This window comes from Hylobates moloch, unplaced genomic scaffold (assembly GCF_009828535.3).
Source record: "Hylobates moloch isolate HMO894 unplaced genomic scaffold, HMol_V3 SCAFFOLD_23, whole genome shotgun sequence".
Taxonomy (NCBI): domain Eukaryota; kingdom Metazoa; phylum Chordata; class Mammalia; order Primates; family Hylobatidae; genus Hylobates; species Hylobates moloch.
The window spans coordinates 29,045,690-29,065,529 of NW_026652298.1; the positions used below are offsets into that span (position 1 = coordinate 29,045,690).

The 19,840-nt window shown below is 42.8% G+C and overlaps 1 protein-coding gene across 2 annotated transcripts in view; it reads right to left on the reverse strand.

Annotated features, from left to right (window-relative positions):
- Nucleotides 1-7,415: 7,415 nt before the first annotated feature.
- SHISA9 (shisa family member 9) overlaps nucleotides 7,416-19,840 on the reverse strand; it is a 339,083-nt gene continuing 326,658 nt past the window's right edge. For both annotated transcript variants that reach the window (XM_032145538.2, XM_032145536.2), the window contains one exon: nucleotides 7,416-10,057. In XM_032145538.2, coding sequence (XP_032001429.1) covers nucleotides 9,678-10,057 — 380 coding nt within the window. In that variant the 3' untranslated portion in view covers nucleotides 7,416-9,677. The remainder of the gene's footprint in view (nucleotides 10,058-19,840) is intronic.

The window sequence follows — 19,840 nt, forward strand, 5'->3', positions numbered from 1 at the left end:
TACCTCCCCCCGGGTACCTCCCACAACACGTGGGAATTAGGGGAGCTACAATTCAAGATGAGATTTGGGTGGGGACACAGCCAAGCCCTATCAAAGACTTATTTTGGTTTTATGTGGTGAATATATTCCTAACAGGATGGATTTTTTTTTTAATAAAAAACTAGAATCTGACAATTTCTGGGACAGTGAGGTTTGCAATTGTGATCTTCTAAGTACTAAGTTGGAGAGAGCTTGTGTTGAAGGGAGGACATTGGTATTAACTGTCTCCAATAAGCCCTTAAATAAATAGGCGCCAGACAAGAGCTTCCTGAACCTTGGACATTTGTCTTTCTCCTCTGGGAGGGGTAAAGAAATGGGGACATCCATAGTAATCTATTCCAGTGTTGGTCTAGCCTCATTCCAGGGAGAAGTGAGGACATTTAATACTATCAGTTTCAAAAAATGACACAGCACCCACGATGGTCCAGAGCTTGAGGTTGAATCAGAGAGAACCAGGTTTCAATCAGCTCTGCCACTGACTTCCTGTGTTACTTTGTGCAATTTTTACCTCTTTAAGCCTGTTTCTTCTTCTATGAGTGCGGAAAAATAAAACACAATTTTGTAAGGTTATAGGAATCATCTGAAAGAATAATTCTAATAACAAAAGCTAATGCTGAAGTGTTTACTAGGTGTTAAGCATTAAGCTACTGTCTTTTTATCTATTATTTTATCTCTCATAACAGCCAATGATAGAGATACTATTGTTATCCCTATTTTAAAAAGATAGAAGCATGAAGAGAATAGGTAAGTAGCTCTAAGTCTCACTCGTACACAGTGCTTCACCTGGGACCAACACATCTGCAGAGGAATTTGTGGGTAGAATTCAGTGGGTTTATGAAAGTAGGTGGGAGAAAATACATAATGTCTTTACTTTCACTGGCCTCTAGTTGAAATTTAGCATGTCCTTCAATTATAAAATGTGGGCAATAAGGCAGGGCACAGAGGCTCATGCCTGTAATCCCAGCACGTTGGGAGACTGAGGTGGGCAGATTGCTTGAGCCCAGGAGTTCAAAACCAACCTGGGCAACATGGTGAATGCCCATCTCTACAAAAAATACAGAAAATTAGCTGGGCATGGTGGCACGTACCTGTAGTCCCAGCTACTTGAGAGGCTGAGGTGGGAGGATTGCTGGAGCCCCAGAGGTCAAAGCTGCAGTGAGCTGTGATTGCTCCACTGCACTCCAGCCTGGGCAACAGAGTGAGACCCTGCCTCAAAAGTAAGTAAAGAAGTGTAGGCAAAGAACCACCTATAATATTAGCAGTGACCTGGGACTTTGTCAACAGTAGAATCGCAGATATTGTCGTATCACATTGCCTATGTAGCAGATAGCTCAAAGAATTGTTTGTGCTCATCAATACTTTGAAACCTCATGTTATTTATTGCATTAGTTGAAAAGCACATACACAGCTGACCCTAGAACAATGCAGGGGTTAGAGGTCGACAAACTCCATGTAGTCGGAGACTTCATACAGCTTTTGACTCCCCCAGTACTAAATTACTAATAGTCCACTTTGACCAGAAGCCTTACTGATAACATAATCAATTGATTAACACATATTTAGTATGTTATGTGTATTTTATGTATATATGTATATAAATATATAACACTGTGTTCTTAAGATAAAGTAAGCTAGAGAAAAGAAAATGTTATTTAAAAAATCATAAGGAAGAGAAAACATATTTACTATTTATTAAGTGGAAGTGGATCATCATAGAGGTCTTCATCCTTGTCATCTTCACGTTGAGTAGGCTGAGGAAGAGAAGGGCTTGGTCTTGCTGTCTCAGGGGTGGCAGAGGTGGAAGAAAATTCACGCATAAGTGTACCCATGCAGTTCAAAGCAGTGTTGTTCAAGGGCCAACTGTATTACCGTATCACAGATGTGAGTTTTTAAAAATATTTTCATGAGTATATATCGAGATAATGGATTTTTTTTGTAATTCTATGTATTTTGTTTTATGCATTTAAAGTCATTATTCTGAAAAGGGAATCCATAGGCATTCACCAGATAATTGAAAGGATCCATGGCCTAAGAACATTAAGAATATTCATAGTAGCCCATGGCTGTTAGAGCATCAGAAAGCCATGGTGGCTCAGGCCTGTAATCCCAGCACTTTGGGAGGCCAAAGCGGGAGGATCACAAGGTCAGGAGATCGAGGCCATCCTGGCCAACATGGTGAAACCCTGCCTCTACTAAAAGACAAAAAATTAGCCAGGTGTGGTGGTATGTGCCTGTAGTCCCAGCTACTAGGGAGGCTGACTCAGGAGAATCACATGAACCTGGGAGGCAGAGGTTGCAGTGAGCCAAGATTGCACCACTGCACTCCAGCCTGGCGACAGAGCAAGACTTCATCTCAAAAAAAAAAAAAAAACAACCCTATTGAAAACCAAAAATAAAATTCCAAGGCCCCTGAAAGACTGGTTCAGGCCATGATGGGAGAAGTGGGGGTCGGACATACCTCTTCATACCTGTCCAACATTAACATCAACACAGGCTTTAAGTCTGATAAGAAACATTTTAGAGCCTGTTCTCTCTGAAGCCTGCTAGGTAAAAGCTTCATCTTCATGATAAAACTTTGGACTCCACTACCTCTTACATCAACCCAAACATTCCTTTCTATTGATCCCAGGTCTTTAGACAAACTCAACCAATTGTCAACCAGAAAATGTTTAAATTTACGTATAGCCTGGAAGCCCCCCAACTTTGAGTTGTCCTGCCTTTCTGGACCAAACCAATATATTTCTTAAATGTACTTGATTGATGTCTCATGTCTCCCTAAAATGTATAAAACCAAGCTGCACCCCAACCACCCTGGGCACATGTCATCAGGACTTCCTGAGGCTGTGTCACGGGCACGTGTCCTCAACCTTAGCAAAATAAACTTTCTTTCTTTCTTTTTTTTTTTTTTTTTGAGACGGAGTCTCACACTGTTGCCTGGGGTTGGAGTGCAGTGGCGCAATCTCGGCTCACTGCAAACTCTGCCTCCCAGGTTCACGCCATTCTCCTGCCTCAGCCTCCCGAGTAGCTGGGACTACAGTCACGTGCCACCACACCAGCTAATTTTTGTATTTTTAGTAGAGATGGGGTTTCATCATGTTGGCCAGGCTGGTCTCAAACTCCTGACCTCGTGATCTGTCCTCCTCGGCTTCCCAAAGTGCTGAGATTACAGGCGTGAGCCACCGTGCCTGGCCGGCAAAATAATATTTCTAAATTAACAGACTTGTCTCAGATTTTCTGGGTCTACACCGAGTACCTGGCAAGTGCTCAATCCTCAGAATCCATTACTATAATGTTATTATTATACACACTAAGATCCCAGTCATCCAGGAGCAAACCTTTGAAAGTGGTAAGAGACTCAATTCTATTGGTGATACCCATTTCATGGTGATCAGGAAGAAGAACACTCAGTCCAATCAGAGAGCAGGGTTGAAGATTGTCAACTGCAACCTCCTCCTTCTGAAGGAAGATAAAGACATGGAGTTGCAGGAAAGGATAATTTCAAGGCATGTGGCAAATTGGCGTTGGAATCAATACCACCAACCAAGTCTCCTGGAGTCAGTCTTCTCTTCATTATAGGACACAACCTTTCAATATCAGACATGAAGCTGGATAATGAGAGTTCCTCTCTCTGGAAGCACACAGGTCCACTCCAATTTCTTCTGCATCTCGAGGTCCTTGGGATGATCCCACAGATGTTGGATGATGATGTAATGTGGCACAGTGCAAGCCTTCTCATCATAGGGTCTAGGAGCCACTGTAGTGCTATGACAGGGAGCTTGTTACAAACATTGGACCCTGGGCCCCAACTCCTCAGAGCTACCTCATCTGAAGCTCTCTGAGTGAGCTTGGGAATAGGCATTTTTATCAAGCTGCCCCACTGATTCACATGCGAATCCAAGTGAGAACTATTGACAGAGCCATTAAAGCATGAGCTCTGGAGTTCAAATCCCAGTTCTACCACTTACTAGTTGAATTGCTTTAGGAACATTACTCACAGTTTAGACAAATCTCTAAACAGCATCTCCAAAGCATAATAGTACCTACCTTTTGCAGTGAGAACCAAATGTGGCAATGCATAGAAGTTCTTTAACAGTGTGTGGCTCCGCAAATAATCTTGCTATGATTATTGTTGTTGTTGTTGTTGTTGTTGTCTATGAGTGATAATCCACCAGGTGGCTCACTAGAGGAATAGTGTGGCTCTCCTCACAGAGGTGTACTTCTCTGTTCTATGACTACATTCATGGGGCTCTGATGTGAGTGACTCTAGCCATCAACAGTTTCCAAGTGCTGAAAGAGCATCCTCTGTGTTCCAGACTTCTCTGATAACCAGAACTGTGCCCCAAAGACAGCCCAGGGGATCTGCTCTGGGTGATGCCAAGTGACCCTGTGGCCAAGGAAAGGTCTCCAAATCCCAGAGTAAAGATCCTGACCCTGACTGCAAATCTCCCCTTTGCTTGACATTGACAACGTCTCTAAGCATCCAGAGCATGTAAGTTTCATTCCCCAGGGACCCCAGATCTCTGGCTTTGGGCAGCCACTGTGAGTTCCTGCCCACATCCATAGGGTCTTTGGGACTTATAATCACCAGTAGGTGCCTAAGGATTTTTTTTTTTTTTTTTTTTTTTTTTTTGAGATGGAGTTTTGCTCTTGTTGCCCAGGCTGGAATGCAATGGTGTGATCTCGGCTCACCACAACCTCCACCTCCCAGGTTAAAGCGATTCTCCTGCCTCAGCCTCCCGAGTAGCTGGGAGTACAGGCATGCACCACCATGCCCAGCTAATTTTGTATTTTTAGTAGAGATGGGGTTTCTCCATGTTGGCCAGGCCGGTCGGTCCTGACCTCAGGTGATCCGCCCGCCTTGGCCTCCCAAAGTGCTGGAATTACAGTCGTGAGCCACCGCGCCAGGCTGCCTAGGGATTCTTGACACCATGAATATCCTTCTGCCTTTGCACATGACAGCCTAGGAATGTCTGAACATTAGCATCCCTGAAAGCAACTTGGAAACAATGTCTGATGGCCATGGGCACGTAAACACCCAAGCTCCATGTTACTTGGGCAGGATGATTCTGTGTGTGTGTTCAACACCATCTCCCAAAGTTTCCCTGCAGCATGAAACCCCAGCTATGCATAGTGGTACCTGGCATTATATCGTACTCTTCTTGGCTGCTTTCCCTTCCTTATCGAACCTCCCACCCCCTCCCAGTATTCTCTTCATTTCTCACATCCTCATCTCAGAGCCTCTTTCTGGAGGAACCATAGTCAGACAGATTTCTACCTGAAAATTTCAAACTCTATACTACCAGAGGCCAGACAGGAAATACAATTTAATAAATAGGGGAAGAATCCAATCTTCCATCTTTTCAATATTTCTGTCTTCTATGACCCTGATCAGTGTTCAAAACTAAAGTTCAAATCGCAGCAAGATTCTTGACCATTAAGGATAAATTTAGTTATGATGAGGAAACCTAGCAATAATAGATTTCTAAAGGCAAAAGGATGTGAACTAGGAGATGTGACACAAACTTACCAAAAAGGCTTCAAACACAAAGTCTCCTGGAAAATGTGTATAAGTTGCTGTTAACTAGAAATTGCCTTTGCCAGAAACAACTTCCCATATATTCTGAGTATTAAAGACCTCATTCTCTATGCTAATATTGGTGTTCCCTGGTGAAAACACAAATTACGATGCAGGGTTCTAGAAAGATACATGACAACCCCAACAGCCTCACATATAATCAGTTTTATTGCCAGGTAAGAAATTCATATTAATATAGTGAATACATATGTTTACAAATAAACATTCTTAGAAAACAAACAAATGTGTTTTTTTCTTCATTGTAGGAAGAATTATTCGTATCATAAACTCTGCAGTTGACAAGTATTAACACAGGTTTACTTGCAGAACATACAGGTACTAAAATATTCGCACATAAAATATGCTCCATTTACACAAAAAACTGGGAAGAGTTAGATGGGGAGGCCAGGCGGAGCCCAAGGCAGATGGAGGCTGAGACACTGTGAAAGGGAAAAGGGAAGTCAGACTCCGGTCCCATTGGGTTGGAAATTGGGGGACAGCTAAAGGCAAAAAATAGGGGCTGATGTCAGGGCAAGGAATTAGGAAGAGGACAGCCTGTCTGCTTTGTTCTGGTTTCTCTCTTCTAGGTCTCACTACCCTAGCTATAGGGTCCTTGTCTTGGTACACGGAAGTCACAGACAGTTCCATAGGTTGTCCCGTCTTTCTGTATTATGAGGTCTGTCTACCCTCCCAAGAGGAAGCCAAAGAATAAAAAGACCTTCCCTATCCAAACCTCCCTCTTCAGTTCATCTCCCAAAGCCAATTGGAATATAAACTGTGAAGCACTTCTTGAGCTTTCCATCCTAGATGGGACAACTTGGAAAGTACTTGTCCTTCTTGGGCCATCATTGTGGCTAGACCTTAACGACCAGTCTACACCTTTGCTGCCAAAATTACAACTGCAGACCCCAAGGAGCCCAGTTTAATTGCTGAATTTTATTCAGAGGAGAAGGAGCATGCAGAAGGAATACAATACTACAGATTTAGAGGCCAAGAAAGACTCTTAATCAGAGTTGAGATAAGGGTGGGATGAAGTGAACTGGGGGCAAAGAGCAACAATGAGGTAAAAGGGAGATAAGAATTATGGAAACTTTGAGCTGGAAACAGCCTCACAGATAAGACAACCCAGGGTTTTCTGAAGTGTGGGCTGTGCATCCCTAGTGTTTGCACAATGATCATAGGCAGTACATAGCTACAGCATTGTTCAACACTGACTTGCATAGGAAATGCCCCTTTCATTTACCTTTCGGTCCATCTTACTAGTACAAAGAGAAAGTCTTCATTGGGTGCTGGTATTTTTAACAATTATTTAATACCTGCTAATATCATTTTAAGAGAGAGAAACAGAGACAGAGAGATGGAGAGAGAAAGAAAGAACCCCAGGCTTTAGTTCAGACTCACAGACAACAGACTCCAGCTGGAATTTTATCATCACTGCTTGTTTCCTTTGTACTTATTTTTATGCTTACTTTCTATTTATGGCAACTGATGATTTTTTTTTTTAATTTGTGATGAAGACAGGAAGTTTTCATTTTAAAAACAAAATGCATTAAAATGAATCAGTTTAGATACAAATATTGTGAAGGTGATATACAGAAATGCCAAAGTGTGTTGCAGGTACATAGCTCATTAACATCAAGGAAACTCTGACCATGCCCAGTGGTATTTACTTGACTCTGGGAAGCTCTGGAGTCTTCCCAAGGAGACTGAGAAGGTGGGCACTAAATCTCTGACCCTGCTTTGTACAGCATGGTGCCTTTTTATACATGGAGATCTCCTATTATGTGTTCTTTGAAAGATCTTTTTTTTTTTGAGACAGTCTCACTCCGTCGCCCAGGCTAGAGGGCAGTGGTGTGGTCTCAGCTCACTGCAACCTCCGGAGTTTAAGCGATTCTCCTGCCTCAGCCTCTCGAGTAGTTGGGATTACAGGCACCCACCACCATGCCTGGCTAATGTTTGTATGTTTAGTAGAGATGGGGTTTCACATGTTGGCCAGGCTGATCTCAAACTCCTGACCTCAGATGATCCACCCGCCTCGGCCTCCCAAAGTGCTGGGATTTTAGGCATGAGCCACTGCGCCTGGCCAAAAGATCAGATTTTTAAAAACAGGTAGAGGTTTTGCGGTTTCAAAAAGCTTGACCTACCCCAAATCCCCATGTTTCAGATGGGAGACTGAGGCCCAGAGGGATCAACTGCATTGTTGGTGTCCTCGTATCTGCTGGGAGTGAGAAGAAGAATAAATATCTGGTTTTGCTGATTTCGCGATGTCAGAGTGGAGAGACAGGTGAGGCAAAACCTTGCGGCTCAGGATTTCAGAAAATACTCTTGAGTCTTGTTTGGCCAGACCATTTATAGCTCCTGAAACCAGAGTTGCTGTGGGTCTGCTGAATGTTAATTAACTACCAAAGACCTTTAGGGGCTAGTTGAAAAACCTTTCACCTTAGATAAAAATCTCTTCTCTCTCAATCCACTTCTTTGGGCTTCCACAAAACAAACACAACTTGTAGGAAAACTGACTTTGTTGGAACCCCAAGGACTATGGATTATGAGAACCAACCAGAAAAACAACCTCAGGACATTCTGGATGGGAGATGAACACATGAAGTATGTGGGGAGGTAATTTGGAGGGACCATGGGAATTACGGGACCAAGAAATGTCTGACAGGTTTGAGAGGGCTAGAAAATGGAAGGACTAATTTTGATAGTGTAGAGAGTAGGGAGGTCTTCGTTCTTGGGTACCTCTGACATTGTAGCAGCCCCTCAGAGGGTATTATGGGGTGGGCTCACCTACAAAGGAAGGATGGAAACATCTTCTACTACTGCAGAAAAACAAGAGGAAGGAAGGCTAAAAGAACACAGGTTGCACTTGGGAAACAAGACTGTCATTAAACAACAGTAACACATTGAAGGCACCACCCACGCTTATGACATTTTCAGTCCAAAGCAGTTGAAGTTTGGCAGCGGCGGCGGCAACGCGCTGAAGGGAAAGGGATGTCAGGGACGTACAGTTTATAGACAACTTGTTTCTGTGGCTGTTTCAGGTCTTGGAGGCAAAACCCAGAAATCAGAGGCTTCTGGATCCTCATCTGATCTCCTGTGGACTTTTCCAACTGTAGATTTGTTGTTGTTAATGTCAACAACAAGTCTTCAAGATTTTGGAAAAAAAAAAAAACCTAATTTGCCGTTTTTATCTGTTTTGTAGTGGGCTTATATTTTAATTCTCTTTTTAAAAAGTTATTTGATACTGTCCGGACCCTCTCCATAAAAGCCCATCCCTCCCATTTCCACTGTCATGGTCCTTATGGGAGTTCTCTAAAATGTTTTTTGTTTTTGTTTATTTCCTTCCCATCATTGTCGGTGGGTTCAGGGTCTATTTACTTTTTGTGAGTTTGAGGGTGTGTTGTTTTTTGCTTTCAACATGGATGGTATGAAAAGTACTATAAATAGAATGGTTGGGGTCCAGTTACTGTTTCACGCTCATCAAAATTTTACGTCCACGTCACCACTTCTTGGAATTAGAAAAAATGCTTCTAATGTAGGCAAATTCCTCCCAGAACAACTCCTCTTCCAGAATGCACTCTTCTGTTGTGTCCTCCCTCATTCTCTACCCCCATTTCCACCCTGGCTTTCGAACCTAGAAACAGACAGCACGTGGAAAGTAGTGTATGTGCTCAAATGGACAATTTCTCTAAATTGTGCTACTTTTATATTTTGTCATCATGGATTTCAGTTTCAAGTTAGGAGGAAAAGAAAACTCAGCCCCACGGTTTGGGCATGTGATTTGGCCATCTTGGGCCTGAAGTGGAAAGAGTGTGCCTCATTTTCCCCTTTGCTATATTGCTGAATGTCCATGCTTCGGTCTTTCTCAGCTGCCCGCCGACACGTTATAGGCATGACCTAGGAAAAGCGCGACTCTGTGTCCCCAGTAGGTTTAGAGTTGGTTCTTGTCGAGAGTGAGTGTGTGGACGCATGTATTAGGGGAGGATGGGGAGGGTGTGGATGGGGTTGTTTTTTGCCTCTCTCAGTTGAGTGTGGTCTCCAGGGTGCTCCCTGTGGTGAAAGCTCAGACAGTCACTTCTGTTTTGCTGTTGGTGATGAAGTATGGCTGTGGGGGTGGGTAGTGCTGGGGGCGAGTTCCCAAGGGGTCGCTGGAGCCTGTCTCGGCCGTGCCAAGCTTGCCCTTGTTGCTGTAAGCCTGCCGCCGGAGGGACTGCTCGTTGGGGTCCCAGCCCTTAAAGTTGGTGGTGGAGTTGTAGGCCAGGGGATGTGGGGGCATCTTGTTGGTGCGGGACTTCTGTCCATTCTGCTTGGCAGGACCGTGCTCAGGGCTGAAGGCCCGGGGCTCGTCCTCCACTCTTATGGGGTGCAGAGGTAAGTTCCCCTTGGCAGCCAGCTCAGCCAGGTGCCGTCGCTTGGTGTAGAAGTCGTCATTGACCTTGTCAGCTACACAGTGGAACAGGTGGATGAAGAAAGGGAAGAAAGAGGAGAGACAGAGAGAGAGAGAGTTAGAGACTGGCATGTCAACCCAAGAACAGCATAAAAATGGGCCAACAGTCCAAACAAGACACACTAGAAACTCCACCTAGAACAAGACAGAGGGAAAGACAGCACCATGTCCTTTTCACAAACAAAGAGCAGGACCACGAGGACTAAAGGCATCCCCAAGGGAACCTCTAGACCCCGGAAATAAACACTTCTCCCCCCACAGTCCCACCTACCATTCTGCCATCGTTGGTTTGCCTATGAAATTCGCGTGTTGTTTCTTTTTTATTAAAATGATACATTCTCATTAGAGAAAAGAGTGAACATGTTAAGTGATCTTCTTATCTATCACCTACCAATCAAGACAGCCAATAACAACTTTTGGGTGTGTTTTCTTCTGGTATTTTTAATAAACAGAGTTTAATTTGGGATTTTTTTTGGCTGGTTTGTTTGCTTTTGTTTTTGCTTTTAGCAGTTAAACCAGACCTGTATTCACATTTCAACTCTGACACCTGCCAGCAGCTTAACCTTGACTAAATTACTTAACATGTGTTAGCATCAGCTTCTCCATAAGGAAAGTCATTACAATAAAAAAGTATACTTCATAGGTCTGTTTGGAGAGTTAAACGACATGACCTGTGTAAAGTGCTTAGATATTATCTACCACCATTATCATCATCATTATAAATAAGTTTGTTTCTATTTCTCAAGTAATGTTCTATCAAGCATTTCTTCATGTTGTTATAAATTATTAATAGACAGGATTTTCATGTGTACCTAGTATTTCATTGAGTAGAACTATCAAAATTAATTAACTCCCCTATTAATGAGTGTTCTAGTTGTGCCAATATTTTGCTATTACAAATAAAGTTGTAATAGCAAGTTTTCTTTTCACTTAAACCTCTCTTTACATTTAGAATTTTGAGTTTAGCATAATTCTAAAAATGTTTTCTTATTTATTTATTATTATTTTTTGAGACAGGATCTTACTCTGCGGCCCAGGCTGGAGTGCAGTGGCACAATCATAGCTCACTGCAGCCTCTACCTCCTAGGCTCAGATGATTCTCCTGAGTAGCTGGGACCACAGGCAAGCACCACCACACTAGGCTAATTTTTGTATTTTTTTTTTTTCAGCCTACTTAGTGTTTGGCTTTATTAGCTTGTTTTTTTTTGTTTTTTTGTTTTTTGTTTTTTTTTTGTTTTTTTTGTAGAAATGAGGTTTCACCATGTTGCCCAGGCTGGTCTTGAACTCCTGGGCTCAAGCAATCCTCCCACGTTGGCCTCCCAAAGTGCTGGGATTACAGGTGTGAGCTACCGCACCAGGCCTGTTTTCTTAATTTACATCAGGGATTGGCAAACTATGGCCCACGGGCCAAATCTGGCCACATCCAGATTTTGTAAACAAAGTTTTATTGGACACAAAACCATGCCCATTCATTTATATATTATCCATAGCTGCTTTTGTTCTGCTATGGTAGAACTGAGTGCTGGTTGAAACTCAATTGACAGAAACTGAGGCCTGAAGAGCCTGAAATATTTACTACCCAGTCTTTTTAAAAAAGTTTGCTGACCTTTGATTTGGATTATAAAAAGTAGAATTATTTGGCCAAAGAGTATAAACATTGTTAAGGCTCTTATACATATTGCCAACTATTCTACAAAAGAGTTTTACCAATATCCACTCAATTTAACTACACTCTCTCCAGCATTGAATGATTCCTTCCTTCCTTCCTTCTTCCTCTCTCTTTCACTTCCTCCCTCCCTCTCTTCCTTCATTTTTACTTCTCTTTCTCTGTCTTTCTTTCTTTTGAGGACTAAGCTCTAATTTTTCCTTATCTTGCCCAGATTTCTATCTAAGAGGTCTGGGAATCATATCCTACAAACCATAAATTCTCATCAGATGGGTTTTATTTAACCCTATATATCATGACTTACTTTCCTATCTGACTCTGGCACAACATTACACGACAAAGAAGAAAATCAAAATATTTCACCCCCAAACATGTTTTTTTGTCATTCTTTGAAATGGTCCTGCAAAAAAAAAAAGTTTTTTGGGGGGTAAAACCTACATCTGTAAAGAAGCTCTATTAACATAGCTAGATTTTTTCTTCCAGGCCCTCCCAATCCTAAAGAGATTAACTGAGAGTCTAGCACCTTTTAAAAGTCTAAATAGGAAACATTTGTCTTCTATTGTCTCTAAGGGCTGCCACTATAAGACTTCAAAAGAACCTTCATCTCCACAATCTTTTATCTTCACCTGAACATTCCCTTTCTATTGATCTCAGGTCTTTACACTCAATCAGTTGTCAACCAGAAAATGTTTACATTTACCTATAGCCTTGAAGCTTCCCCTTCACCTGAACATTCCCTTTCTATTGATCCCAGGTCTTTAGACTCAACCAATTGTCAAGCAGAAAATGTTTACATTTACCTATAGCCTTGAAGCTCCTCCCTCACCATCCCCTTTGAATTGTCCCATTTTTCTCGACCAAACCTATGTATTTCTCAAATGTATTTGATTGATGTCTCATACCTCCCTAAAATGTATAAAACCAAGCTGCAGACCAACCACCCTGGGCACATGTTCTCAGGACTCCTGAGGGCTGTGTCATGGGCCATGGTCACTCCTATTTGGCTCAGAATAAATCTCTTCAAGTATTTGACAGAGTTTGACTTTTTTCATCGACACTTTCTTTTCTTTTAATTTTTTTATTATACTTTAAGTTCTGGGATACATGTGCAGAACGTGCAGGTTTGTTACATAGGTATACATGTGCCATGGTGGTTTGCTGACACTTTCTTTTCTTATTTGTTTTTTATTTGACAATTTTATGAAATCTCCTTTTATTTTAATTTCTGAATTCTTTTATTATAAGATTATCCACACTTTTAAAATTAATTCATTAGCAATAAATTTTTGAACTTTCATCTCTCAGGAGACCAGAAGTATTTGCTCTTTCATCTACATGTTGGGATCTCACAGTGTCATACATGTGAATTTACATAAAGGTTAAAGAATGCCTGCCTCCCTACTAGAATGCCCACCCCAGCAGGGCAGGAACTATGTCTGTTTCTGATTCTCCTTCATATCTTCATATCTGATTCTCTTCCTTACAGGGCTCTATGCTTCTTTTCTCATTAGATCCTTTCAACAACGAAGGTAGAAAAGATGGGGACTATTAATCCCGCTTGACAAATATGGAAACTGTCAAGCTCTGGCATATAAAATGATTAAACTAAGGTTACCCAGAGCTAATGGCTGAGCCAGAGTAGAACCTACATTCAATCAACATTATTTGAAAGGCCACAGATGGAAACCTTTGGTTTCAGGACTGAAACAAAAATATGTCCCTGTTTCTGACTCTGTGTCTATGCTAGACATCATTCATTGATCACCACACTCTTTCCTGGCTAGCGTGGCCTCCACTCGGACTACTGCCCAAAGAAACAACCCAAGAAGCCGCATATTAACTTGCTATGTATGATACAGTTTAAGTTGAGTTTATATTCCTTGTAATGCAAATAGCTCCGACTGATAAAGCCTTTCAAAAGAAAGTTCCTCTTTAAATTCTAGGGCTACCTGAAGGTATGGAATGTCAAAGCCAAAAGCAATCTTGGAATCTGCTAAGGTTGTGAGGATCACACATTCCTAAAATGTCATGAATTGCTTAAGGTAGGACAAGTTAATATTAGAGCTGGGACTAGAACCCATCTTCCTGCCCTTTGGAGGAACGTTCTAGATTTCCAGTGCCATGAAACTTCAAGAGAAGAATACTCAAAGTTTCCCCCTTCGACATCAAAATTTACATGTCATTACCTCCTGGATTCACCAGCATCTCTGGCCCAAAGTGGCCAATGCCTGAACCCAGCAACATTACTCAGATCTGTTCTTCAGCCTCTTTCTTATCTCTCACATAGGAACCACCCACCCCTTAGCCACTTAAGCCAGAAACTTGGGAGCAATGGTTGACTTCATGCTCCTCTTGCAGGACAACTGTCAGAGGCATGTGAACCACAGCAACCCCATCTTGAATAGAAGCTGGGTAAAATGAGGCTGAGACCTACTGGGCTGCATTCCCAGATGGTTAAGGCATTCTTAGTCACAGGATGAGACAGAAGCCTGGCACAAGTCATAAAGGCTTTGCTGAAAAAACAGGTTGCAGTAAAGAAGCTGATCAAAACCCACCAAAACCAAAATGGCCATGAGAGTGACCTCTGGTCGTCCTCACTGCTACACTCCCACCAGGGCCATGACAGTTTACAAATGCCATGGCAATGTCAGGAAGTTACCATATATGGCCGAAAAAGGGGAGGCATAAATAATCCACACCTTCTTTAGCATATCATCAAGAAATAACCATAAAAATGAGTAACCAGCAGCCCTCAGTGCTGCTCTGTCTATGGAGTAGCCATTCTTTTATTCCTCTACTTTCTTATTAAACTTAATTTCACTTTACTCTATGGACTCACCCTGAATTCTTTCTTGCATGAAATCCAAGAACCCTCTCTTGGGGTCTAGGTCAGGACTCCTTTCCCATAACTAAGGTGGCTGTGCCTGAACCCAGCAACGTTACTCAGATCTGTTCTTCAGCCTCTTCCTTATCTCTCACATGGGACCACCCACCCTTTAGCCACTTAAGCCAGAAACTTGGGAGTAATGGTTGACTTCATTCTCCTCTTCTCTTGCAGCACAACTGTCAAACCAACAAGTCCTTCCAGCCATGTCTAACAAATATTTCCTTAACCTATTCCATTTCTCCTACACCCTTTGAACATTGTTCTCCTTCAGTAACCAAACTGGCCTCCTTGCCTTGTTTCACCTCCTCCAATTCTTTCTCCATGCTGCAGTCTTTGAGCTATTTGTTCAATCATTTAGTCATTCATCAAACAGGTACCCACCATGTGCTGGACACTTGAAATATGAAGGAGAATCAGAAACAGACATGGTTCCTGCCCTGCTGGGGTGGACATTCTAGCAGGGAGGCAGGCATTCATCCAAACCAACCTGGCTTCTTTTCTGTCTCCCCTCTTTCCTTCTTCCACCGACCATGTTTGTTGAGTGCCTAGTTTACTCCTTGAAAGAGCACACAAAGGGGCCTTGATCTGATCAGGAGGGAGGTGGAGCCAAATAATTACATAAAAGTATAACTATGGTAAGTGCTATGAAGGGGAGCTAACCAGTCATAGCAGTACTTATAATGCGGTCCCCTGTCTGGTCTAAGAACCAGGTGTCTGAGCTGCAGAGTCTATCCCCTTCATTAACACCAGGTTCACTGTTACTCGTCTTGCAAGACTTAGCTGAGATGTTGCCTCCCTCATTCCCTCAGACTTTGTCAGCCACCCCTTCTCTCTCCATCATAACACTGACTATGCTGTTTTATAATTTTCTGTGTTCACATCTGTTTCCCCACTAGACCACGAGTTCTTTGAGAGCAGAAATATCCTTCCATCTGGGTGGCTCAGTGGTTCTCAGTCCTGGCAGTACATGGAAATCACATGGGGGAGCTTTAAAAGTGTTCAGACACCTGGACCCCTTCCCAAACCTATTTGATCAGAATCTCAGAGATTGTGGCCCAGACATATATTTTCTAAGTCCCTCAAGTGATTCTAATATGCAGCCAGGGTTGAGAACCACAGGGATAGCCCCCGCCATTATCACAGTTCCAGCACATTGGGGTGTTTTTTTGTTAGAGAACTAAAGGGAACTATCCTCCCACTTCACTCCTATTATGCCCAGCTGCCTCTCCCCTGAGGTCCCTCTCCCTTCTAGAAAGTCCGATAAGGTCAGATCTCTCCATAATAAGCTCCTCCCCATGGGATTTTTCATGATTGTCATTTTACACTTGTTTATGCAGTTCATTCATTATCATCCATCTCACTCACTAGCGTTCCAAGGCCAGGTATGACTTTTGGCCAGCATTATATAAGCAATGTCCAGCCTAGTTCCTGGCAGATATTAAGGACTCAGTAAAATTTTTTTTGAGACAGTGTCTCGCTCTGTCACCCAGGCTGGAGTGTGGTGGCACAGTCTTAGCTCACTACAGCCTCTGCCTCCTGGGCTGAAGTGATTCTCCTGTCTCAGCCTCCCAAGTAGCTAGGATTCCAGGTATGTGCCACCACTCCTGGCTGATTTTGGTATTTTCAGTAGAGACAGCGTTTTTCCATGTTGGCCAGGCTGGTCTCGAACTCCTGACCTGAAGTGATCCACACACCTTGGCCTTCTGAAGGGCTGGGATTACAGGTGTGAGCCACCACACCTGGCCTCAGTAAATATTTGATAAATGATGACAGTGGGAAGAGGGAGAGGATCAGGAAAAATAATGAGTACTAGGTTTAATACTTGGGGGATGAAATAATCTATACAACAAACCCCCATGACACAAGTTTACCTATGTAACAAACCTGCACTTGTACCCCTGAACTTAAAAATTAAAAAAAAAATGAGCAAAATATAGTGAGAACATAGAGAATATCAGGGCAAGAATAGGGGTGGAAGCTATATTTCCCATTTTCCTCCCAGTAATCTTTCACTGAAAAATCTCACTCGCCCTCATTATACGTCTTATAATGATCCAGCATCATTCTTTCCCATGTTCCTCTTTCCAGACATCAGACCAGTCTGAGGTCTGCTCTGAGCAAGGGATGTATTCAATGATTCCTGTTTCTGAGAAACAGACAAAATAAATTACGAATTAAGCATCCCAGCAGCTTCAATATGTGATGTCCCCTTGGGAAGTTCTAAAGAAAAGTAGATACACAGGCATTCAAGTCTGTCCATATCTGTGCAGATGGGGGGAAAAATCCCATTAAGAGGAAACACTGAGTCCCACATGGAGAATCCACACCGTCCTCCTTACCTAACTCTGAGCTGGTTGCTTGGTGAACCTGGTAGTGGGTGCTCCCTGGGCACAGAAAGTGTTTGGTACTTGGCGCAAGAGTGGAGTGAACAAGAAAGTCTGCAGGCTCTGGAATGAGACAGATCTGAGTTTATGAGACCTTGGGAACACCACTTAACCATTTATGCCTGTTTCCTTAGGTGTGAAATGGGGATAATATTAACCACTCCTGGATTTACTGTGAGCAATGAATTGCATGAGATACACCTGCTACACAGCACAATTCCTGGAATGTAGTAAATGCTCAATACCTATATTTTATCTATTCCCTGCCTTAAGAAAGAAGCCCTGGATTAAATTCGACAGACATTGTTTGAACACTTACTCTATGGTAGGCAACTTACTAGGCACAAAGCAGGCATTCATCCAAACCAAGCTGCCTTCTTTTCTGTCTCCCTTCTTTCCTTCTTCCACCCACCATATTTGTTGAGTGCCTAGTTTACTCCATGAAAGGGCACACAAAGGGGCCTTGATCTGATCAGGTGGGAGGTGGTGGTCAGGGAAGCTTTATTGTTTAAGGTAGCACAAGCTAACATTAGAGCTAGGACTTCAACCCATTTTCCTGCCTTTTAGAGGAAAGTTCAAGATTTCCAGTGCCATGAAACTTCAATAGAAAAATAATCTAAGATTTCCCTTTAGACTTCAAAATTTATATATCCAGTTACCTCCCAGACAGATTCAATAGCATCTCTGGCCCAAGGTGGCCATGCCTGAACCCAGCAACATTACTCAGATCTGTTCTTCAGCCTTTTCCTTACATCTCACTTGGGACCACCCACTCCTTAGCCACTTATGCCAGAAACTTGGGAGCAATAGTTGACTTCATTCTCCTCTTCTCTTGCAGCACAACTGTCAAATCAACAAGTCCTTCCAGCTATATCTAACAAATATTTCCTTAACCTATTCCCTTTCTCCTACCCCCTTTGAACATTGTTCTCCTTCAGTAACCAAACTGGCCTCCTTGCCTTGTTTCACCTCCTCCAATCCATTCTCCATGCTGCAGTCTTAGAGCTGTTTGTTCAATCATTTAGTCGTTCATCAAACAGGTACCCACCATATGCTGGATACCTGAAATATGAAAGACAATCAGAAACAGAAACAGACATGGTTCCTGCCATCCTGGGATAAACATTCTACTAGGGAGGCAGGCCTCTTGAGAAAGAACTCTTTAAGCTGAGATCAGAAGGTGAAGAGTAACAGAAAGAGCAACCCACTTGAGGGAATATGTGGAATATTGCAAGAATGACCAAAATACTTTGCATCTCTTACCATCAAGAAGTGGAATCTATTTCCCCATGCCTTGAATATGTCCTGGCATTATGGTGGGCTTGGACCAGTAGATCCTAGCAACTTCTACTCTAAGGCTCTTGAAGTCTGCCTCCATGTGAAGAAAGGAGACCCTAGACTCCTGGAGGATGAGAAACCCATAGGCCAGTTACCCCTGTTCAACACAACCAACCAACTGCTAACTGCAGTATGTTCAGTGAGGCCATCTTAGACCATCAGCCACCTAACAGCAGACCCAGATACCAAGAAAATCCAATTGAGAGGAGCCAATCCAGCCCAAACAAGAACTGCCCCGTTGACCCAGAATCATGATCTCAATAAATGGTTGCTATGCTTAGCAACTAAGATTTGGAGTCATTTGTTACGCAGCAGTTGATAACTGATACATGACAGCATTTGCAAAAGCTTTGAGGTGAGGAGCCGAGTAGCTTCAAGAACCTGAAAGGACATCTGAGTTGTAGAGTGAAGAAGTCAAGGGATCCTCAGGCCATCTAATCCTCAGGCCATCTAATGTCCTATAGGCAAGATTATATCATTCATGCCTATTCATTTAACTAACCATTCTCCCACCCCAGGACTCAGGTGTTCTCTTAGAGAAGAGCAGTGTAGGCACTGAACTGGTGCCTGGTGCATGAAACTATCCTCCAAAGAGATATTTTCAAGATTATTTCAACAACAAGGAGGTGGTTAGAGGTTAGATGGATGAATCACTTCCATTACCTGGAAGTGCAGTTTTCATGAAACCCTATTTTCATAATGTTTCTGTTCCCCTCTGGGTTGGAGCCAGATGAGGGGAAAGAAATGCTTATCTAGCCACTCTTGGCTTTGTGCAGTGTGGTCCCTGTCTTAGTATATTAAAAAGCTACTTGCAAAAGAAATAACAGATTCATTGAACAGTCTTGTAAGCCCCATTAATAAATGCATTAACCTAATCAGCCCCGGTACCTCATGGGCAGATGGCTGACAAACCGACCAGGAAACAGATGTGCGAGGCTTTCAACAACACTGGCCCTCTCCTGTTTGATTTTTCTTCATTTACAAAAGAAGAAGAAGAAAGGAAAAGGTGCTTTCCTTCCAATGAGCCTAATTGCCTTGAAGAAACTGGGGCTGTAAAATTAAACTATACCTTCCTCCATCTGTCTCTCTCTTAATTAGCAGCAGACACTTGTACAGGTGTGGGGCGGGATGGAGCCTGGCTTCCGTGGAAAGGGAGAACATCAAGGTAATAACCAGTTTCCAAAACAAGCTGCACATCTGAGGGTCTCAGCAGGCAGCCTCCCACCTACCTCCTTTCCTTGAGGCAAAGATATCTTAGGGAGGGGTTCCTACCACTCATTCTTGCTTGGTAATATTCCTGGGTCACTGGTGATGGATTTCACCTGGTAAGCAATGCCCCAACCAAAGCTCTCACATTTCCTCATCAGTTTCTGCCTTTGGCTCAAGGGTGTGATAAAAGACAGCAATTAATCTTCTTATTACACTTAAGAACAAAATCCAAATTCTTTGCAGTGGTCCCTGAGGTCTGTTTGACGTGGACTCTAGCTACTTATGCACCCTCCTC